Source organism: Aphelocoma coerulescens, chromosome 4A (genome assembly GCF_041296385.1).
Source record: "Aphelocoma coerulescens isolate FSJ_1873_10779 chromosome 4A, UR_Acoe_1.0, whole genome shotgun sequence".
Lineage (NCBI taxonomy): Eukaryota > Metazoa > Chordata > Aves > Passeriformes > Corvidae > Aphelocoma > Aphelocoma coerulescens.
The window spans coordinates 14,735,895-14,757,031 of NC_091018.1; the positions used below are offsets into that span (position 1 = coordinate 14,735,895).

At 46.0% G+C, this 21,137-nt stretch overlaps 1 protein-coding gene across 7 annotated transcripts in view; it reads right to left on the minus strand.

Moving 5' to 3' along the window:
* Nucleotides 1-1,074: 1,074 nt before the first annotated feature.
* Nucleotides 1,075-21,137, minus strand: part of MAMLD1 (mastermind like domain containing 1) — a 253,349-nt gene continuing 233,286 nt past the window's right edge. For all 7 annotated transcript variants that reach the window (XM_069015444.1, XM_069015445.1, XM_069015446.1 and 4 more), the window contains 3 exons: nt 4,927-5,073; nt 3,575-3,656; nt 1,075-3,286 (listed from right to left, as the gene is read on the minus strand). In XM_069015444.1, coding sequence (XP_068871545.1) covers nt 2,271-3,286; nt 3,575-3,656; nt 4,927-5,073 — 1,245 coding nt within the window. In that variant the 3' untranslated portion in view covers nt 1,075-2,270. The remainder of the gene's footprint in view (nt 3,287-3,574; nt 3,657-4,926; nt 5,074-21,137) is intronic.

The window sequence follows — 21,137 nt, forward strand, 5'->3', positions numbered from 1 at the left end:
GGAGGCCAGTCGGCATTTCTGCCTTGCTCAGACACTTGCTGAGTTTTACAGCATGTTTTGGGCAATTGTTTGGTTTCCTTTGCTGGAAAAACTGGCTTCTTTCTTCCTCACCCTGGTTTTTTACAAGTACACATCAAACTCCAGATGAAGCTGGTTAGGGATCATTCCCCTCAAAATGCCTGGCTCTGTGAGGATCTGCCTTTGCCATCAGGAAGCCACAAGGATCTCTGACAAGCCTGGGGTGGTTGTACCTGGGGAGGTGTCCTGCCCACCTGCGCACCAGCAGCAGAGCATGTGCCTGGCTGCTTTAAACACTGACCGTCCCCTCTCACTTTTGACTTTAGGAGCTGTTTTCTGCCGTTTGGCTCTGGAGAACAGGCTCCTAGAAGGACCTGCTCCATGACAGGAACATCCTCGCCAAACCCCTCCCTCCAGCAAGTAATCCCCCAGGAGATTTCCTCAGGCTCTCGGTGCCTGCAGTGTGCCTGGGACAAAGGGCAGCAATAACACATCTCCACCAGGAAGCTGGGGCGGCGTCTGGCTCAGTTAAATGGAGGCAATTTTAGCTCCAGATTCTATTTGTGCATTTATTTAACATTGCTAAAATTTTCCTGTTCTTTCCTATCCCTCCTCTCAGCCTGGCCTCCCCCAGGACAGGCACCAGCTCTCCCGTAAGACAATTTCTGTGTTGAAGGAGTGACATTCTGTACCCACCACTGCCCTTGCAGGCATCGCAGAATGAGCAAGGTCCCCTCCTCACTGCCTCACGCTTGGCATTTACACACAAGAACTGTCACTTAAAGAAACATGGTACTATGTAAAAAAAAACCCTACAGAGATTAATTTCACATTCACCTATAATTACACTCGAAAAGGACAGAGTGCCTCAGCAATCCCACCTTAAAATAAAATTAAAGCCTGCTTAAATCCTCTGTTCGGCCCACTGCTTCTACCAACAACACACATGCATTTGTACATGTTATTAGATTGACGTTGTAGCATCCTGGACAAATCAAATTAATTCAAATATCTGCAGGTACGAAACACTGTAGCTGAAAAATGAGCACATAAAGATACACAATTTTCCCCTGGCAGTTTATTATGGTATGAAGAAAAAACATTCTGTGCTTGAAGCTGACGTTATATTACAAATGTATTGCGAAGTATGACGTGACTATTAAAATATGATTACACAAAGTATGAACATTTTAAGAAGTTTACAGTACAGTGAATCTTTTATAAACAGACTCTTAAATATCAGAGGACAATAGTAGCTGACAGAAAAACATCAAAAATTAACTATTAATGTTTATAGACTTTTCCCCTGAAAAAAGTCTTACATTAAAACAGAAATTATGAAAAGCCTTAAAACCAGGAACAAATCACCTGTACACTACAAATATACATGGCAGAGGTGCACAAACCAGAGCTACCTTTTTGCTGAAGGGTTCAGTGGCTGGAGCTGGGCAGTGCCTGCCCAGCACCTCCTGTCAAGTGTCGCCACCATGGGCCGTGCCATGCCGAGCCTGCGACCCCCAGGCACACACCCATCAGCAGCTGGAAGGTCACGAGCACACACTCCCTGCAGGACAGCGCCGGCGCGTTGTCAGTGTCACAGCGACCTCCTGGAGTGTATCAAGCTGAGAACACGCCCGGGATCTGGCAAATGGATCTCTGCAAGCAGATCCCTGAATGCACTGGGGGCCTGAATGGGGCCTACATACCACGTTTGGTCTGCAAGACTGAGCGACAAGGGAATCAGCAGCTCCTCTTGGGGATTTTGGGTTTTTTTTTTAATGCAACTTCTCAATCTTTCCTCTTGATATGGGAGAACAGATGCCATGTTTGATTTCTGCTTAGTCTGGTCGCAATGACACCCCTAGATCATGTGTTAAGTTATGTCAAAAACATAAAGTATTTTATGCTGTAATACACAGTATTACTGAAACTAACAATATTATTTGCATATTTATAACAAGGTATAATGAAATCCCTATAATAAAACCAAAAGTTATGCTATAGATTTATTTACAAAGAGTCCAGCAAAGAAGTATAAATACTTCTACATTTAAGGTTTAGGAAAACATAATTTACAAAATATTCAAATATATACAGTCATCTGAAAAACTGCCAATATTAAACTTTGATGCAGGCAAAGAATTGGCTGAGTCTATTCCCTCTGTATTAAACGAGGCAGCGGCTTTCACGGGTTGTCTGTTCTGTTCAGAGCCATACGTGTGTTATTTACAATGAGGCTGCTTCTCTCTGAGCTAAACGTGTCCAGAGCTTTGAGCGTGCTGTCCCAAAATGTCATCTATCATTGTCAGATTGTTCAACCACTCTTCATCGTTGCTGCTGCTGTTCTTCATGAGGGAGTCAAGGAAGTCAGTGTCGCTGCAGTTGGCAGGCATGATGGAATTGCTGTGCTGGGACACAAAGTCATACTGGGGCAGCTCGGCGGCGGCGCTCATCCTGCTGAAGGCGTCGGGCTGGCCAGTGGAAGGGTAGCTTGGTGGGCCGAGGCCCGGGGCAGGATTGAGGTGGTTAAAACTGGACACTCCTTGGGGCACCGATTTCATAACATTCATAGCTGGCAATGGTGCCCTGGTTAAATTGTGTCTCAAGTTCTGATTACTCATTGAGCTCAAGCCCTGGCCAGACTGTCCCATGCTCAGTTTCTGCATCTGCCTGACCTGGACGCCAGGAGCGATCTGATTCGGCGGCACCACAGCCTGCTGGGAGAACGCCTGTCCCGGTGTGCTCGGCCTCACGCTCTGCTTGGAGAACACCGTGCTCCCGGAAAACTGCTGCATGCTGGTATCCATTTGGCTTTGATTTGGCATTCTTGGCACAGTAGTCGGCGTCCACATCTGGGCAGATGAGTTGGGGTAGACGTTGGGGATTCTTGGCATGCTCGGCTGCCTCAAGTGTTGCTGTGTTGCAGAGTGATTTGCTAAGGAGCCAGAGCTGAAGCCTCCCATCGGCATTCCCGGCCTCACAGTGGAGTGGCTGTGAACAGTTTGGCATCCCGAGTTCATGCCCAATGAGTTCTGGCTTGGCCGGAGCGGGATGTTAAAGTCAGAATTAGGTGGAAAAATCCCCTGCTGCTTGCCAGGGTTGTGTGGAATCATCACCATTGTCCCACTGCTCTGGCTGGCGGTGGCTGGGGCCATGCCAGAGCCCAAGGTGCTCTGGAGCATGGCTGGGTTTGACGGCAGCATGCGGTGGTTGGGCGGAGGAGCTGGGATCACCTGGTTACAGTCAGCAGGAATGGGCTGCTGCACAGCTGTGGACAAAGAGACGCATTAGCTGGTGAGCACAGATTCACTCTGGAAACATGGCAGAGCCTTTAGAAACTGCTGCTCTGTCTTTCATGTCAAGGGGCCTTCTCCTTGGTGCTCTTTGTAACAGTTATACTGGAGCCAGGGAAAAGGGAACAGGGGAATCTCACGATATGTGATAAAATGCTAAATGCTTTTAACTGAGGGCAGAGAATCATTAAATGTCTCTATTTAACCAGACACCAGGCCCTGGCACCTCAAGGATTTTTACGGCATGCCATTTCCTTCCTTACCTTGAAACTGGTTTATCTGCTGAGCCGCAAACAAGCTCCTCTGTTCAGATGTTACTCCCAGCATGTTTTGTCTCTGCTTTTCCTGGAAAACAAGGGGAGTAATAGTCAAGTTGCAGTCTCTTGACAAGCAAAAGAGCAGCAGACACCTGAAGTGTAGCCACTATCATTAACAACCTCTCCCATACACCCTCTACCCCCCTCCTCTGATGAGACACAGCCCAGACAGTTCATTTCAGACTGAATCTTAATTGTTCACATTCCCCTTCTTGCAAATGTGTCCTGATGACAGCCCAGCACTGGGAAGTGCAACCTTCAGCAGATGCTGTGTAGGCAACCAAAAGGAAGCTGGACAAACATGGAGACTCCTGTGTTCACCAGCTTCTGAGCGAAGTGTGCTGCAGTTGGAGGCTCTGCCCACGTGCACCAGCCCCTTGTGTGCTGGTTGCCACGTTTAACCAGAACACAGGGAGCCAGGGATCCACAGCAGGTGCGCCCTGAGCAAGGCATTGCCGGGCTACTCCAGGTGACCTGATTTGAGTCTCCCCCCATTTAGCCCCAGAACCCACCACTGCACTCAGATCCCTGCTGTGGGCAGCAGCTATGACCTGGGGAGCCCTCTGGGGATAGTGGAAGCTGAGGGGTGGCTCCCCCTGTGTTAGAGTATCCCAGAAAAAGTTGAAGCTAAGTGATGGCAGGGAGGCAGAGCTGGGTTTGTAAAAGTTTGATCAAGGAGCAGCACAGGACTTCATTGAGGGTTTCACTGAGCTACTTCTCATCTCATTTCCCATCCACAGAAATGAGCCTCCTTGACCCAAATCCAGCAGCACATTCAGAAAGTCAGAGACACATGGTCAGAGCTGCCTCACCCAATTAATCAGTGGGATTTCCCCACCCAGCTTCCTCACACAGGCTAGCAAACCTCCTACAGGGGCTTCTGTTGCTAGAGAGACCAGTCAAGTCCTGGACAAACTGGAGTCTAACATCTGCTCTGCTAAATCCCCAGGGAACCAGAGAGAAAGGCAAGCATGGAGAACCTCTCTCTGGGGCTGACTCACTTTCCAAGGCTCCCTTCTCTGCATCCTCCCTCCCAGCTCTGTGGCTGACCAAAAATGACGTCAGGGATGTGGAGGTGACCAAATCCTTCCCTTGCATATGAGGGGGCAGAGCAGCACTTGGCCTTGGCCTCTCTTGGCCTCATCCTAGACTCATCACAGCCTTAGTGTGACTCAGCCCAGCAATTCCAGGGTCACTCCTTAGTGTTTGCTGACTGATGATTTCCTCATTCCAGTTAGTCCTGTCCTTCCCAGTGAGGTGGACAGCACAGCAACCCACAGAGGCATTCGGCATCGTACCTGCATCAGCTGCCGTTTCATTATCTGCTGCTTCAGTAAATGGTTCCTCATCGTGTACCCGTTGACCGTGGCTGGTGCCGGCACAGAGCCGCCGCTTGGGATGGAGCCTGGCTCCTGAAGTCTGGCAACAATTCCTGGATTTTGATCCTGCCAAGAAAGATGAAAAAAATAAAATTAATCTCATCAGGGAGGTAACAACAGAAGCCCTTATCCTCTCTGCTGATGCCCTCTCTTCGGTCTTCAGCTGTCCCAAGGCCAAAACACCTCATGGACTCACATGGCCCTGTGTGTTACAGTGAGGACAGTGAGAGGCAGGGGACTGCTCTGATTTCTAAGGATCAGCACAAGAAGAAGTGAGAGAAGCAAAAGGTTAATCCAAAATTCCTTGTGAGTAGCCCAAGGCCACAGGGACCAATTCACTACCACTGCTGCAGTCACAGGGCTGCCTGGCTGGCAGAAGGGATCTGAGTAAAGCACCACATTTCTCACAACTTCTCCAACTGTTACACTGAAGGACAGAAGGAAAGTTGCATCAGGGTAGGATTTTGCATGTGAATGTAAAGGAAAAACCTACAGGAAAAGATCAAACTAAAGGCAGAAGAGTGGAAAAGGTGCCATCAGACCAGGGACCCAGAGAGATAAGGAAGATGTGGGCCTGCGATTGAAGTGGTTCTTGTGGGTTTCATGACTGGATGAACAAGAAGAGGTCATTGTAAAAGGAGAGAAGAACATGCAAAAATGTAGGGCCAGGTCATGCCTGGGCACGAATCAGTAATAAATGCAGTGGGCCCTGCTCCTGCCTGGCACAAACCAGCCTTGCTCTAAGTCCTCAGTGGAGGACTTGCCTCCAAAGAAGGAGTATGGTGGAGAGGAGAGAAAAATATAATTCACCAGAGCACAGTGAAGACACAACCCAAAATGGAAAAAGAATTTTAAAAATACTGAATTCTAAACATCTTTGGAACTGGCAGGTATTCAGGGAAATACAAGAGAAAAATGAGGGAAGAAGTCAAGGCCTCGCTGAAGACAAGATCCTGTGAGTGCTGGACCCAGGAACAGCAGCACCAGCATATTCCCCGTCCTCCATTTTCCCATCCAGCTTCTACATTATTTATGATGTTTTGTTATTATTGGCAGGGAGAAGTATGTATATTATATCCAGCATCCTTAGCTGGGCCATGCTTCCTTTGTTTTCAGAATGGAAGCCCACATCCTTTGTTTGAGAATCAATGTTATCAGGAGATAAGCAAGCAGAAAATGGTTGTTGCCTTTTGACATCTGACAATTAGAAGCATGCTCAGATGGAGAAAACAGGATACGAGCCATGTTTCAGAGTGGCCAGAAGAAAGCCTGGGAAGGCATTTGTCACCAGGAAAGCTCCTCGAGCCTGGGGCACCTTTCCACAGAGGCTTCACCATGAGGAATCACCCAACTCCTTCCAAGACATTCTTTCTAAGAGGGATTACCAAGAAGGTCACTGAAATTACTCATTTTTATGGTGCCTCCTTTTGTTGTAGCACTTTGGTCTATTATGCAAAAGCACAATTGATGAAATGTAAATGCCTGCTAGATAATTTACTAAAAGACACAAACCTGCAGCTCATCACTGCTCTCATTATCATTCCTATTCATGGGCAGTCTCATAAGACTAGATTTTATTACTGGTGCTTTGCTTACAATTCTGCTGGACATCTCTCCTCCTCCCCATTCCCTCCTACCCATTTTACTCCCTCTCTCCCACAGAAAAAGAGGAGGGAAGGAAAAAGTAAATATGATTTACTACAGATGTAAATATGAAAGTTCATGTAAAGCTGGCACTCTGCTTTCATGTCAGACAGGATTCTGCAGCCACAGTTAAGCTTTGAATAATGCAGATTGCCTCTGGGGGAATATTTGAAAGTGGAGAGATTCAGTTTGTGTACTCTGCACATGAAAGACGCTGAAATGTTCATACCACCAAAATCCCTGCCATCTATCCAATTTCCTCCAAACTTGTCTTGTGGCGTGTATAGGGTCTGTGCTTACTGAAGCAAAGGAGTTTAGTGCAAGGACAATCATTCTGATGTCTTGCTCTGGGCTATTGCATTAACAAGTCATAACATTAAAGTCTCTTTTCCTAATCATGTCCACCTCATTCTAATTTCTCCTAAACATCATCAAGAAAATAATGTTGATTTTTCCATATTATTAATGGTAAAGAAGTGTAAATCACATTACTAATTGCGGCTCTTGTGCTGTGGCGGTACAAATGCTTAATTATATGGGATTTTCTGCAGGCACCCTATAGCAATAATGACAATCAGCAAAGTTCATTTGCAAATACACAGAATGGGTCGCTGAGTTTTTCAGAGCAAAGTTGTATAACACTTAATTAGCTAGTAAAGAAACAATCTAGAGATATGCAGTTTGCTTTTGGGGAAATTAGGACAAAATAGCATAGATGAGAAGCCAAGGAGTGAATTTGAAATCCTGACTTCTACAAGTTCACATTTAGGTTAAGACAAAAAGAAAAACAGAAAGGAAAAGGAAAAAGTTCTCTCTTTTCACCACTAGTGGGAACTACTGTATTCCTGTACAATAAAAAATAACCACTCGCACGTCATGACTAAGAATAGCTCTGGTGTAGTCTAAAGGACACTGCAATCTGTACCAAAGGTTAATGAACTTTAAACATTTTTCCTTTTCATCACTTCCCAAGAAAAATCACTTTCCTTCCCCCAGTAAAACCAAGCCAAAGCAGCCATAACCTTAGTAGTTTGGATTTATAAATTATAAATCCAGGAAGACAGCAAAGAGAGGAGGATTCTGATGCCAAAGCTGGAAATGTTGGAAGCGGGTGTTGCCACTCAAGGGGCCAAGTGGCTGAGCTGCACAGTTACACTGGAGGGTGCAAGGGCTATGGGAGGGTCTGGCTCTTTGACTAAAAAAAAAAAAAAAAAAAAAAAAAAAAAAAAAAGGCACTTGCATGTAGGTATCAGGGGTTTTTTCCATTTTTCCCTCCCCAAATTCATATTAAAATGGGCAGAATCCCTAACTCAATGGCACACCACACAGACCTGGACTGGAGAGTGTGTTTGAGAACATGTGTGCCTGTTGCCAGGCGAAGTGTCACGCAGCAGGTCCAGAGCTCCCGGGCTTCCCAGTGGGGCAATTTCTACTCAGAAAGGCCTTGGGGATAACTACACCATTCTGACTTAGTATCTCATGCACTAGTTTTGAGAGCAGGGAGAAAAGAATCAGGCTCCAGGCTTGCAGGGATGTGTAGTGTTTGTGTCACTGTCCAGCCACTGACTGCAGCTGTAAAGGCCATTGCACAGCCCAGTGAAACCAGTGCCCCACAGCTGCCTGACTGGTGCATGATGGGCAAATCCGCAGGTCACTGCACCCAGCTGCAGCGAGTGTAGGTCTGGTCCAACAACCATCCAGGCAACTGCTTAATGGAAAGCGTGCAAATAGTCCCAGTGAGCCCTACCATGTACATTTATGAATCCACATCCTTCCAAAAATCCACTGATGAGCTCGAGACCCATTGTCTGACTACATATAAGATGCACTGCAGCAAATAAGCGTGGAGACGAATTGTTCTTTGTGAACATGGCTGATAAACTTCAGTCCTCAGTACTTAGTTATATACCCAGTAATCACTTTGTGGGTTCACTTAAGCAAGAATGAGGAAACTTATGGCCCCTAATTCCTCTGAATCCTCATTAACAAACAGTCTAAAAAGAATTTAAAAGCAAGACTTTCTGAGGATCTGAACCAGAGCTGTAATCACTCTTTGGCAAGTATGTAAAAAAGCCTCTAATCTTTAATAAAGAGCATTCATTGTTTTTTAGGACTACGTGAAAACACTAAACTCATTTATCATTATTAAACCTTCCCATCTGTTTTTACAGTGTAACTCCAAAGAATATAACAAAGAAATTGTACATGTTAAATTGTATTGACTTAAGCCCAGAGCTATTGGAGATGTACAATTTATTTCAGTGAGGGCAGGAAGGGGACTGCAGGCTGCTAGACAGACTCATTTGTCCAATGCTGAAAAGACAGTTATCTGCACCAAAATGGCTCTCAAAAAGGCACATTTGCTTTATAAGAAATAAGCTGCCAGGTGAGACCATTCAGCATTATGTTAAAGGCTCAGACAATAAAACTAAGTCATGAATTTCAATAGTTAACAGATGGACTAATTAGAGACTGAATTCTTTGTGGTTTGAACAGATAACCAGGTCACAGCAAGGTTACTGAGAGAGAGGCAGGCAGCACTGCAAATTTCAGCAGATATTTGCAGAGTCGGGGAAGAGCTGCACTTCCTAACCAAAAGCATTAACAGTAGTGGAGGAACAGAAAAGTGGCTAATTAAAAATACTTCTAGTACCTGAATTTTAAAAGTTTATTCAATTTCAAACAATGCTGCTGATTTGAGAAATATTCCCTCCACTTCCAATGGGGCATCCAGCTGAATCCAGTGATTTCAGAGCTTAAACCAGAAAGGCAATTGAGATGAGCTGCAGCATAAAAACAGAAGGCCAAAGGAAATGGGGCACCCAGGGTGGATGTTTGCTCTGAGAGTGGGACAAACTGCTTTTTCCACCAGGTTTGGGGTTTTTTTGGCAACCAAAGGTAACTTAGTTTGAAGTATTTACCATGATATAACATAGTAAATAAGAAACACAAGAAACAACCAGAAAACTACAGGACATGAGAAGAGCCACTCCTGACCTGCTCCAAGGCCCCAGCTCCTGCACTGGGGATTCGTGGGTGATCCATGCCCATGGCAGGGGCAGCTATCCCCCAGGGGTGGGGTGAAGTTTCACAAACCAAGTTTTGTTCTGTATTTTAAGAACATCTTTTACCTACAGAGAGCTCTGTACTCTGCTGAGAAAATGCAAATACTAGTTTCAAACGAATGCCCCTGTGTTTTCCTGCCTCCTGATGCATCCTCTCCCATCCAGGAGCTGCGCTGCATCTCCTTGGTGGGGACTTCAAGCTTGGGCAGCACTTAGCTCTGAAGCCCAGGACTGAGACTTCTGGGCACAACCACACTAAAATACTACACACTAAGCAATTAAAACACCGATAGCATTAAAGCTGCCTCACCCAACTTCATGGTTTGAAGAGTTTCATGACTTAGAACTACAGAGAAGCCACACACAGACTCCTGGTGTGCAGTGATTTTGTGCATCCCCACAGGAAACCTTGATGCCACCTTTACAAAGAAGGTTCATGGCCTCCACAGCTGTCAATGCTCTTAGATACGAACGTGGTGACCAATGCAAACAAATAAAGCAAACAAAATCCAGGGTCAGGTTTGGAAGGATCGTGTCAGCCCACTCAAGAGTGTCATGTCTGTGAGATGCCACTGTCATTTGCTTCATACAGAAGTCAGGGGTTACCTGTGCTTCTTGCCTTTGACAAAACTCCCCATCTGCTCTTTGGAAGTCTTCTGCCTTTTTTCCTCCCCTATTCTGCTCACAATTCAGTGATGTTCCTCAAGATAAAACAGCCTTTCATTTCAGAAATGCTCCAAAGCTTTCTGTTTGTTTGCGTGTTTGCTTTAGCACAATGTATGAACATTGATAAAACAAACTGTGCAGTGGATCTGGGTTTTTTTTACCCATCTTTCACCCGTTTACTTGATACACAAGCATGTGAAATACTGCCAGACTCAAGTTTCTAAGCTTATCTTGGGGGCTGTCAGTCAGGAAAAGGCTTTGTTTGAAGACTGTAAGTGATCCGTGGGTATATGGTTTTGCTAAAAAAAAATCCTTTCAAGTTTTTCTTTCTTTTAATACAGCATGAGCCTGTACAGTTTCCTTGAAAGGTAGTCCTCCTTCCTTGATAGAAGCAGCAACAAGATCACCACACCTGGCTAGCAATTGTTTCAGGATCTTCTTCCTGCCTTCAAGCAAAGCAGATGAAACACTCATTTCCCTATAGCTGTTCTTATACTTCACGCTGTTCAAAACAAAACAAAATCCCATCAAAGTATTCAAAATGCTTTTAAAATGCACCCACAATTCTAGTACAATGGAAACTGACTCCACTTCCCCTCTTAAAAAAAATTAATCTAATTAAATAAAGCTTTTGTGCAAAGACTCTACCAATATTTTCAGAGCTGGTTTCATCCATCAAAACATGTTGTTAAAGAGCAACAGCAACCAGAGCAACAGAAAGACAGAAAATCCAGAGTGAATTATTGCAATAGTGATTTTTCTCTTAGACGAAAATGCGTCCTTTAGCAGGCATGTGGAAATCAAGCTGTGATGCTGTTAGCAGCACCAATGTAGTTATAAGGAACATGGGAAACAGCTTTGGGAGCAGCCAACAGCTTGAGGAATGGAAGAGTTGGTGTGTAACAGACAGACACAATCTCCCTGCTTGTAAAGAGGTGTGATCAAGATTCCAGCAAGAGCAGCTCCCTTGAAAATAGATCCTTTGGCCCAGATGAACTCCCAGGCCATGGTGAAGGTAGTCTGGTGAACAGCTTTGATCCAGCATCCCGAATGCACGGCAAACTTTCCTGGAAGACTGGAGACCCACGGAGTCTCTGGCAGGCCCCTGATGGCAGTGGCACCTAGGTGCCTGCAGTGTTCACATACTTTTCTTCCGTCTGAGAGCAGCACTCTGGGGTCAGACTCATCCTTCCCCACCATTCTTTAACAGAAACTGTGTCTGTTACTGTTTTTCTGTGTATACACCCAAAGATGCAGGGATGGGTGTTTTGTACCTCTCTGCATGACATATGGTCAGGATACAAAATTGAATTCTCTGCACAGAACAAAGTATTTATATTTGGGTTGTACAGCTGCCGTGATTCTCCAACCCTTGACACCATGCTCTTGTTCCCATGGAGGGCAGCTTGCCTATAAATTGAATGAGGTAATCTAAAACTGTATTTCTCTCACCAAGTTTTGGCTGGTAGTCCTTCTGCCTGTCTCTACAAGGTTGTGCTAGCTGTGATGACAAACTACAACATCTCGTATCTATAAAGTGGCTTGACTCAAGCAATCCTTGTGTTATGTCAAGTCATGCTCTCAGAGGTGTCGATGAGATTCCAAAGGAGTCAAGTTAGCTCAACACCCAGCAGAAGCTGCTACAGGGAAATGCAATGATCGGCTGGTGAATTTATGTACTAGGGAGAGCAGAAGAGATCTGATAAAAGAAATAGTGAAGATTTCACAATAACAAAGTGAAAGTCAGAAAATCTCAAGCTAATGGGATAAATCAGTTCTCTACCTGCCCATTTCTGAAAAGCTCTCTGAACTCCAGTGAGGTGGTCTGGATCGCTGAGATTTTGAAAATCCCCTGCTTTCTCTATGTTAACATTTCCATTAATTTCTTTTTCCTTTTCATGCAAAGGATCAATTCACAGAGGCAGATGCCCAAGTCTTGTTCACTTCCAGCAGTAGCTGGCTAACAGCTTCTGAGAGCCCTTTGCATGAAAGCCTCCCCACATGCAAAACCCAACATATTTACTCCTGATTTCTCATGTAAGTGCACAAAGCATGCTCTGGCACAAAGTATCACATCACTTTTTCAGTATTAAACTTCTCACAACCTTACTCTTTCCTAACAGATTAAACTAGTCCAACACCTAAAACGGGTTTTTTCTGTCCAATTAGGTGTCAAAAATCACCACCATGACTTACAAAACAACATGCAGTGATCAATAATATGCTAAAATAATGGATACAAAGAAGGCTGTGACTAGGTAGTCCTCGTGAACAAATTTTTAAAACCAAGATACTGACATGTTAAAAAAGAAGAATGTATTAAGGTGACCTTGAGAATGGGGAACAAGGAGCAATTCCATTATGTTTTTAAATGGAAATTATTATTAAAACACCCAAAGCTGAACTGTTGTAACCAAGTCAACTCAATCTCCCCTTAAAAAATCCCTTTTCTCCCCTTCCATTCAGATTGTATTTACAAACTGTAGATGTCTCATTTTTTTCTTGTGTCATTTCATTATTACAGAGTTGAGACTAGCCATCTGCAGCTTCATTTCATCAAGCTCTGGTTTGTCCTTGGAGCAAGGTCATCCGGGACAAGAACATAAAATGCTGCTTTCCTCAACTGACAGTTCTTTATGCCTTCCTGTAAATACTCCCTACTAATTTTAAATAATTTTACCACTTCATACTCCCCCTCATACACACTGAAAAGGCTAATATACACACATATTAATAAGGATCTTGTCATTTAACCACTGCATGTCATATTAGAAGCAATTAATGGTGTTTATTTGCTGATAACACAGGCATTTCGAACTCCAGCTCAAGAATCCCCGGTAGCTTCATGTGACTTGCAGGATATTAGCTATGGGTCAGAAGCTGGGATCCCCCCATTCAGCATTAGCACATGCTTGGAGCAACTCTGTTTTCTATCAAGCAGGAAAAAAAATGCAGTTAATGCACAAAAATTACCAGCTGCTACAATACCCTATGGTGGGTGAGTGATAATAAAACATCACTAGGTGTATGTGGGTTCATTCATTGAAACCAACAGACTGGCAAAGAAAGATTTTCAGGCGCATCACACAACGTTCCAAGCTAAAAACAAAGAAAATGGAACATGGAATTTCTACTCAGATCAGATATGACTTGCCACAAATTCTGGAGCATCTTCTCTGAAGCAGAGACTGATGTTCTGGATTACAGCAAAAACCAAACCAAGAAAACAAACCAAAACAAAAGAACAAAAAAGGCAGGATAAATTAAATCGAGAATCTTCAAAAGAACCACCAAAAAGAAACAGTGAATAACTGAGTGACTGAGAATAATCAGCATTAGCTCTGGGGGTCAGTCTCACCCCTGATCTCTGCCTCCAGATGCTGGCAACAGCAGACTGAGGGTCCTGGCTCTAATCTCCAACACAAGGTGCCTATCTTTTGGCACCTGGAAAATTCATTACTGAGCGGATGTGGTGGATTCCGAGATACGCTCTGCGGTACGCAGCCATCTGCCTCACAAACAACCACGTGAGAGCTTTCACCGGGTGTCTCTACAGCCTCAGCAGTCCTAGTCACGAAGACATGCCCATGCTGGAGGTCTGTTTGCAAACACCCCTGGTCTGTGCTGTGCATTCAGGACTCTGAGGAGTTCAGCCGCACAAGCAAGTGTCCCTTTGGACACACAGCGGAGGGTGAGCTCATGAGACTGTGAGCATGCAATTTGTCAGAAGGAGACGTGGAAGCTGGGATCATGACAGGTGAACTCCCAAGCCTCTAAAGAAGATGATCTTGAACAGTGAGCTTGTTTCGTTACTGAGTCAGAGGACAAAGCCATTCCTATGGACTTGGACTCACATGACCAGGTCCAGTTTCCAGTTCTGTCATACACAGATTCTTCATGTGACTATGGGCAAGAAACTTCATTGCTCCCTGTGTCTGTTTGCCTCCAAAAGGAATTAAAGTCCCTCCCAGAAAAGGGGAATGAGGGAAACTTCATGAGGCAATGTGGGGAATTTACATCTGAAACGTGCCTCTCCCATGCCCTGAGGTCATGACCCCACAGACCTGGCAGAGCTGCTTTCCTTTCTGCTCACCAGTAAGAGGTGGAAGGACTTTTCCGGTTTCACTCCACATACAAGTCATTGTCATGTTTTCCTTTCTGCATCTCTCCTCCAAGTCTGGCCACAGCTGGTTGCATCTCAGAACACTACACAGAGTTGTAATGGTCCCCCAGGGCCTCTAACCTGGCTGCACAGCCCAGTGGAGCGCAGCATGTCCCAGCCACATGCCCCATGATCCCGTGACTTGACCATTAAGTCTGCAAAAAACGCTGCTTGCAACAGCTGCGGACATCGCAGCACCTGGAGAATCCCTCAGTGCCCAGCTGGGAGCTGTGTGAAGAGGGCTGGGTGCTGGGACAAGTCAGCCCTATGTTTTGTCTTTACAAAGAGAAGAGACTGGCTGCGGTAGTTATGTGTGAAAATCTTAAAATCTTCCTGCAAGTCCTGCTTGATATTTTATTGTGACTTTTACTGCAGGGAGAATGGTCCAGTTTCACTCCACATCCTCTCCCACACCCCTGTCTTCGCCCCATTCCATCCCCATTATATGTCCTTCTCCGTCATTTACATGGCAGATGTTTTTTATTCAAAATTTATCCGTGATGAGAAAACCTTCCAAGTGCCTCCAAATACCATCTTCTCATGTTGGCCAGCATTTCCCTGAAATTCTGTGGGATTTTGGTCTATCTGTCACTTAAGATAATAGGAGTCTAGGAAACACGTGCCTTTGAACATTTGGCCAGCCACACTTTTGCTGTAAGGAAAGAGGGAAGTCTACAGAAGAGGCTCACAGGCTGGAGCTCAGCCACGCTCCCTGCAAGGCAGAGATGTTGCAGAGCACTCACAAGTGTTTCTTCAGCGGAGACACCGCATGTCAACAGTTAACTTCCCTTTGTTCCCATCCAAATGATTAAGGTTAGAAGCTCGCCTGGTGATATCACCAGAGTTTAAACATGCTGGATATGGTCCAGGAAGCCAAAGTTATTGCTGACCCCATGGTTACTGATCCACTCCGCAAGTAGCTGATGTCTGCTCTCACTTTATGAATTATTTAATGGGTTAAAGATTGGTCAGATCTTCTTTATGCAATATACAGCTATACATTGGGCAGGAGGACGTAAACATGCATTAACAAGGTTAAAGTCATATACTGTAACTACACTGTTTTCAGCTTGCAGCTTTATTGACTTAATCATGCCAGCACCGCAGCCAACAAATCATTAAATCCATTCCATTCTTCTGCTGGTTACCAACCACAAAAACAGAGGCAGGCAAACACGGAGCAAATCTCAGAGGGGGTGGGAAGGGCGGTGGGGTGCGGGGCCGAGGAGAACAGTGGGATCACTATGGAGTGACGCTGGCCTGTCACTGCCAGCACAAAGACGCCAAATCTGTCTTTATGGACTAAGTGGTTTCATGGTTTAAAGTGACACACTCATTTGTTCCTGTTTTGCAATGATTATAGAAAAGAAGAAGGGGGGGAGTGGAGAGAGGGAACAAAAAGCAAGCTGAACTTCTTCATACCGTAACGGTGTGTGTGAGTTTGTATGTGTGTGCATATGTGTGTCTGTCTGCATGTGTCTGTGTCCGTGTGTGCTGTGCATCCTCCCAGACCCACAGACCACGGCTGCAAACACCCCCCAGGCCAGGGCAGAGGAGATCTGGGTGCTTGCAGCACCCCAGGGGTCTCAGGCTCTGTGCTGCACTCGCTGCTAAGCTGCCACCAAACACAGGCATGATTTAGAGTTCAGCATAAAAGCAAGGAGACATGGAGCATTAAATCAGTCCTTCCACTGCCCTCCAGGAGCAGCTCTGACCACAGAGAGCCATGGGAGAAGTCTCTGCTCTCAGACTGAACGAACAACTTCACTTTCAGAAAAAGGCTTTAATCTTTGGCCTGGCACTTAACTGTAACTCTGCAGATCTATGTTCAGGCCCCCCAGAAGCTCCCTGATTGTCACCAGTGTGGTGAAGGCAGGTGCCCACTGCAGTCAGCAGATTGCCAAAATACTGTTTCTAGGTGGTTAGTTGAAGACATCCAGCTTTGGAAATGGAGCTGTCAGCTTATCAGGTTTGAACCTTAAGATCTTTATTTGTCACTGCTGTTGTTCCTGTTAATTTTTTGATGGAAATCATCTTCTCTATCACCAATAACCTGGTGTCTGTGCTAGCGGATCATCCTGTCAGGACACAGGCATATGTTTCGCAAGCAGGCTACAGAGTAAGAATTCAGCATGAACTCTTGGAAACCTTCAGACATCAGGGTATTTTGCTTCTTTTACTGATGCCTATTTGCAAACCTTCCTCCAGTGTGAGACCACGAAATAAGCTCCCCCTGTCTGGGGAAGACTCAGCTACACTAGGAGAAATTCCTGACCCATTTCTATTTGTTATGAAAAGAAGACATGGCCAACACACTCCCTTTCCTTCACCTTCTGGGTACAGGCTGCTCAGAGCTCCCTGTGAGAATAACCCAGATTTTAGCATCTTACCAGTGCAGGGCCTTGGCAGATACATTTGCACCTTGTCCTGACATACACCACTCCAGACCTTTTTGAACACAATCATTATTTGGTTTATAGTTGTTTTCTTTAGACCCAAACAACTCTTCTTACAGTTTGAGTTCCAACCTTGTCTTTTTTTTGTTTACTAGTCTCCAGATCCCTATCACCCAGAGACGGCTCCTGGCTCCATATATTGCAAATAAACATATCATTACTTGGTGCAGGAGTCGGCCAGAATTCCTCTTGGAAACAGCCTCCAAGGAAGAGCCTGTCCCCCCACCTCTCACCCGCAGTGTGGAGGCAGTGGAACACACCATCAAAGGCGCTTCTTTCCAGCCACCACGCCGGAAAAACAAACAGAAATGAAAACGATTTTTGAAAGTCAGAAAGTCAAAAGTCAGCTATTTAAGGTACCTGTGTGACTTTCAACTTAATTTACTTTTATATATTGGATCACCACAGCTGCTGTTGCCTCCACAGACTGGGAATAAGGCACCTCCAGCAGCCAAGGGCCAAGCCTTGGTGTGTTTTCCAGGCTTCCCTCACTGCAGTCCATCCACCACATCTTGGAGGTGTACATTATGGTGAGCTGAAATTACTCTCTAAACATCTTTTCCTCCACTGGCCACAGGAGAAGTCTAAATGATGGGGGCAGAGAGATGTATCCCAACCAGTCAGAGGAAGACTGACAACGGAGAGCGCTAAAGCCACAGCTCACAAGGCTCAAACCAGAGCTTAACCTCACAACTATCTTGCCTTTTTTTCTGGGGTTCAGCAGCCCCAGCTCCACAGCTTGTTCTCAACAGAACCAGCCCTGCTGTACCCGACCAGCGCTGCCTCTCTCCACTGAATCCCAGCTCTGCAGCTCCCTGCCAGCCTGCACCCACCTCCCACTGGTGTGTGCTCGAAGGCCCAAGCTGCCATTGGAGGGCTGCTGTGGTGGACTCAGCCTGGAGAGCACCTTATCAGTGCCCTGTGCTTATCGGGAGAACACGGGAATGCAGAGGAAGCTCCGCAGCTGCAGTCATTAGCGACAAGCTGCTTCAAAGGGAAGTGACAGTTGTGCTGATGTTTAAGGACTGACACACCCAGCCAGGAGTAACACACCAGTCGGGCTATTTATAATCCCTGATTCTCGAGTCTTAAAATAGCACTGCTTTTATTTTTATATTTTTAGGCGCACTTGTACGTTTAAGCAACTCTGTTCGCAAGGCTCCACATCAAACACATCACAGGCAGTCTCGGAAATGACACCCGGGACTCCATGCCTCCCCACAGAAAGCAGAGGTGAATTTCCCTCTCCCCATGGCCCCTATCTCCTTGTCAAATGTGACTAGGCCTATTTCCATGTATTTTTACATATAGACTGCCTCTTCCTAAGGCACAAAGCAGGAGCCATGCAGCTTCTGTCTGCAAACACCCAACGAAAGAAGAACAGCAGAGGGTGTTCCAGGCTGCAGTACGTGGCCACACATGTGCAGCTCTCATCAAGAGGCCCCACGAAGCCTCTGAAAGAGTTAATGGGTCCTGTAAGAAAGCAATCCTGATTGTTTGTGTTTTTCTTAAAAAGCAAAGGTCAATATACAGAACTAGTCAAACAAACCAGGGCTGCGGGTCCGAAAGGAGCGCTCCCTCCGGCTGCAGCACAGCCCTAGCTATTTGTTCTCTGCTCCCCCGTGCCACAATGTACCTTGGTTGGCATTTCTTAATGACTGGAGCATCCATGTGCTCTTTGTAGAACAATTATAAAACATTCAGGGCAGGAGAAAAAATTCCTTGCACAGCCACGGCTCCAGCAGACTGCAGAGGTGTCAAATGGTAAATCGTTAGGTATTTTGTTTTAATTGCAGTTATTTATACCCTGGAACTTGTTATTAACATAGGGAAAAAAACAGAGCCTTTTGTTACCCATAATTAAAGGGATTATTATGGGACTGGAAAAGCTTGGATAGCCCCAGCCAGACCACCTGTCCTTTGGCTGTCATGGGGAGGAACATTAAATGGAGGCCCAATCTTAAGGTACTTCAGCCAAGAGGTTCAGAGTGGTGGTCTCAACATGTGAACCCCAATTTCTTTACTCAGTCTCACCCCCATTACCCCTCTGCTGCCTCTGGCCACAGGCCTGGCATAAAGCAGGGGAGCTCTGCAAAGAGGGTACTGCAGGGGTGCAAACCCATCCTTCCCTATCAGCAAAGCCTTTCTGACCAAGGGGTGCACAGAGAAGACACATCCTGGATTTGGCCTGGAGTTGCATAACCATCCTGTTAAAATTCAGGATTAACAGGTTATATTTTAATTTGCGAGATCATTATCTGCCCCAAGAAAGGTTTCCGATTTCACCAGCACTAATCAGGAGCCACAATGGATTTCCGGCCTCAGCAATGAGGCTCGAGAGCCTTTGTACCTTGTGGAGCCGGTTTCAATTCAAATCTAACTGGCAGAGCAATCGTAGCTGCATGTTGAACAGATTAGGGAAAAAAAAAGTCACTGCCATGCTACTGTAACTTATTGCTAAATCCATTTCTTACAGACACAAATCTCTCTGAGCACCGAGGCATCTCATAGCTACACTCCCTTTCCAGAAATGACACCCTCAGTCTTCCCAGTGGCCCTAGCAACAATCCCCATTTCAGTTCTGTGCCTTAAAAGAAATGTGCCAAAACCCTGCACTGGTGCCCACCTCAAATTCTGGTTTAGGCTATTAAGGATATCATAAAAAATAAGCAGCAAACAGGTCCAGAATAAAGAGATTAGTCGGCCACCACAGCCTGTGCCCCCAACAATGCAGAGCTGTGTGCCCTGCACCGGGCTGTGGGCTCAGCAGCATTTCCCATTGGAATGCTGTCACCCAGACAGGGCATCCCAGCACAGGAGGTGCATTGGCCTAGCACAGTCAAGTACTCCTGGTGCCACATTTATACCTAGGAGGCCAAACAGACCCACAGGAGGTACTACCTTTGTGGACAGAGAGGTGAATGGCTCACTGACAACTGGCTTTACCAGATGAGTAAATTAGGCCTGGGTTACAGTCTTCCTGTTCTCTCACTGTCTCCACCCCCCAGGATGGCGTGAGTCAGTAGAACTGGAGGGAAAATATACACAAAATTCTACAAGTTCAGGAATTAAAGAGACATCTTCAAAGCTTGCCTGTGGCACTCAATACCAGCTGCAAAATTGGGTTAGCTTGACATTGCTGCTGGAGGTGAGCAGAGCTGGGAAGGCTGGCTGAGTAGCAGGTGAGCAGAGCCCCTCTCTGCAGAGCCGGTGGGCACAGTGCTGCCCACAGCCTCATCGCTCCAGCATGGAAACACCTTTTAAATTTTTAAATCCGGGAGCGAGAGCAATTAAGGAAACAAACTTTGTTTCCCGAACAAACATGAGGTTCAGACAGTTTGGGATTATGAGATACATGCAAATCTGCAAGTCTGGCCTGAGTAGTTTTTGAGGGCTGGAGAACTCTGCGAGTTCTCCAAGGTTCAAAAGAGCTTTGCCTTGAATAGTCATGGCAAGACCATTTCAGTGTTGAGGCTCTTTTACCATCACCAAACCAGCCCCAGCTGACAGTCACACTGCCTGGCAGGAGGCTGGGAGAGCTCCGTGAATGGAGCAGCAGCTTCGGGAGAGCAAACCCCAAATGTCTTGTAAATCCTGCTGCAGGGAGTGCCACATCACAGGGGGCTCGTTCGAAGGCTCTCCCAGTTTGTCTGCTCGGATAGGATGCCAGGATGACACTCTGCTGCCTCTCCTGATAGGATGCCACCCGAGCCACCTGCCTGGTGCTGCCCTGTGCCCTGTCCCAGAAGCTTTCAGAAACCACCAAGTAACCCAGGAAAAAAACAAACCACCAGGTTACACCAATTTTTTCCTTAATTGTTTCCTTTCTGTTGCCATTTGCTGCTGGGCTTGAGGAAAGAGTATCAAGGCTGATAAAAATGAGTCCACAAACCTCTGATACTCTGCCCTCAAGTTGGGGAGGTTTCCAGGGGCTGGAGCAGAGGCTGCCTCCGGAGTCAGCTGGGAGGAGGGAGAGGAGGCAGGGGAGGGAGAAGGGGAAAAAATGAACAGCTGCAAAGCAATTAAGCCTGCCTCCCTGCCGTACTGTCCAAAGCAGGAGGCAATCTAATTCAGCCTGGTGCCTCTCTTCCTTCAGCCGTCTGGTGCCTGCCTGGGATTCAGGAAAGGGGCTGTCTG